The sequence below is a fragment of the Priapulus caudatus genome, unplaced genomic scaffold, assembly GCF_000485595.1.
Source record: "Priapulus caudatus unplaced genomic scaffold, Priapulus_caudatus-5.0.1 Scaffold1510, whole genome shotgun sequence".
NCBI lineage: Eukaryota > Metazoa > Priapulida > Priapulimorpha > Priapulimorphida > Priapulidae > Priapulus > Priapulus caudatus.
In genome coordinates, this window is record NW_014578571.1 from 94,384 (window position 1) to 96,013 (window position 1,630).

General features: G+C 53.4%; 1 protein-coding gene across 1 annotated transcript in view; it reads right to left on the minus strand.

The window, feature by feature from the left end:
- LOC106816862 (E3 ubiquitin-protein ligase HUWE1-like) overlaps window positions 1–1,042 on the minus strand; it is a 4,026-nt gene extending 2,984 nt beyond the window's left edge. Inside the window, exons 1-2 of the mRNA XM_014821505.1 lie at window positions 957–1,042; window positions 370–610 (exon numbers count right to left, since the gene is read on the minus strand). Coding sequence (XP_014676991.1) covers window positions 370–610; window positions 957–1,039 — 324 coding nt within the window. The 5' untranslated portion in view covers window positions 1,040–1,042. The remainder of the gene's footprint in view (window positions 1–369; window positions 611–956) is intronic.
- Window positions 1,043–1,630: the final 588 nt, after the last annotated feature.

The window sequence follows — 1,630 nt, forward strand, 5'->3', positions numbered from 1 at the left end:
GCCTCCTCCCTCCCTCCTCCCTCGTGCAGCCTACCTTCTCCATCGTGTGTCTGAGTGTCTCCCCCTCCTCCCTCCTCCCTCCCTCCTCCCTCGTGCAGCCTACCTTCTCCATCGTGTGTCTGAGTGTCTCCCCCTCCTCCCTCCCTCCCTCCTCCCTCGTGCAGCCTACCTTCTCCATCGTGTGTCTGAGTGTCTCCCCCTCCTCCCTCCCTCCCTCCTCCCTCGTGCAGCCTACCTTCTCCATCGTGTGTCTGAGTGTCTCCCCCTCCTCCTCCCTCCCTCCTCCCTCGTGCAGCCTACCTTCTCCATCGTGTGTCTGAGTGTCTCCCCCTCCTCCCTCCTCCCTCCCTCCTCCCTCGTGCAGCCTACCTTCTCCATCGTGTGTCTGAGTGTCTCCCCCTCCTCCAGCACGTGGCGTATGAGCAGCGTGGCGAGCGAGGTGAAGCCGGTGAAGGCAGACGCCTCGGTGAGCTGCAGCAGCAGCCGCGGCCCGCCCATCGACGCGAACACCTTCGCGAGCGCGCGCTCCCGCGTCAGACGCAGGCACAGACGCATCACCGCGTGCAGCGTGTCCGGCTCCGGGGGAACGCTGATGAGACCCACGCACGCCCTGTGGGACGGACAGACGGAGAGAGAGGTACACGCGTTACGATGACGTCATAGAAACACGTGTACACGGGGTTATGGTGACGTCACACAGATGTACACGCGTTACGATGACGTGATAGAAACACACGTGCACACGGGGTTATAGTGACGTCACACAGATGTACACACTAATGATATCACAGACACGTACACACGTTACAGTGACATCACACACACACATATATATATATATATATATATATATATAATATTTGTATTAATAAACTGACTGATTGATTAATTGATTTATCTATTTATTAATTATTAATCCTTTGTTTCTCTGCTGTCTGTGCATGAGTAGTAGATACCTCGTGATTCCTAGCTTCTGAGCTGACGACAGACCTTGAACGACCTTCCTCGCAGCGATCTTGCTCTCCTCATCAGTCTCCATAGCAGCATCTGTATCAAACACATCATATATCATATATATCAGTCAGCACACACGCTTGTCAGTACGACTCGCACAGCTAGACATCAAGCCTGTGGTTAGCTACGAGGGAAAAAGGAGGAGAAGGATACGGGGAGGAGCCAAGGAGGAGTGTATGGAAGGGGGAATAGGAAGGTGTGGGAGGAGAGGAAGAGAAGGTAATAGGAGGAAAAAGAGGAAGGTATGTGAGGAGGAAGAGAAGAGAATAGGAGGGGGTGGGTATGAGAGAGACAAGAATGGGAGATGGGAATTGGAGGAGGAGGGGGTAGTGAGAGGGGGAGGAAGAGTAGAAGGACATGGGAAGGGGAAGAGGAGGAGGAGGGTATGGGAGGGTAAAGAGAAGGAGGGTAGGGGAGAGGCAGGAATAGGATAAGGTAAAGGACAGAGAAGGAAGAGGATGAGAAAGAGGAGCAGGGTGAGGAAAGCGAAGAAGGGTGAGGAAAGAGAAGAAGGGTGAGGAAAGAGAAGAAGGGTGAGGAAAGAGAAGAAGGGTGAGGAAAGCGAAGAAGGGTGAAGAAAGAAGAGCAGGTTAAGAAAGAGAAGCAGGTTAAGAAA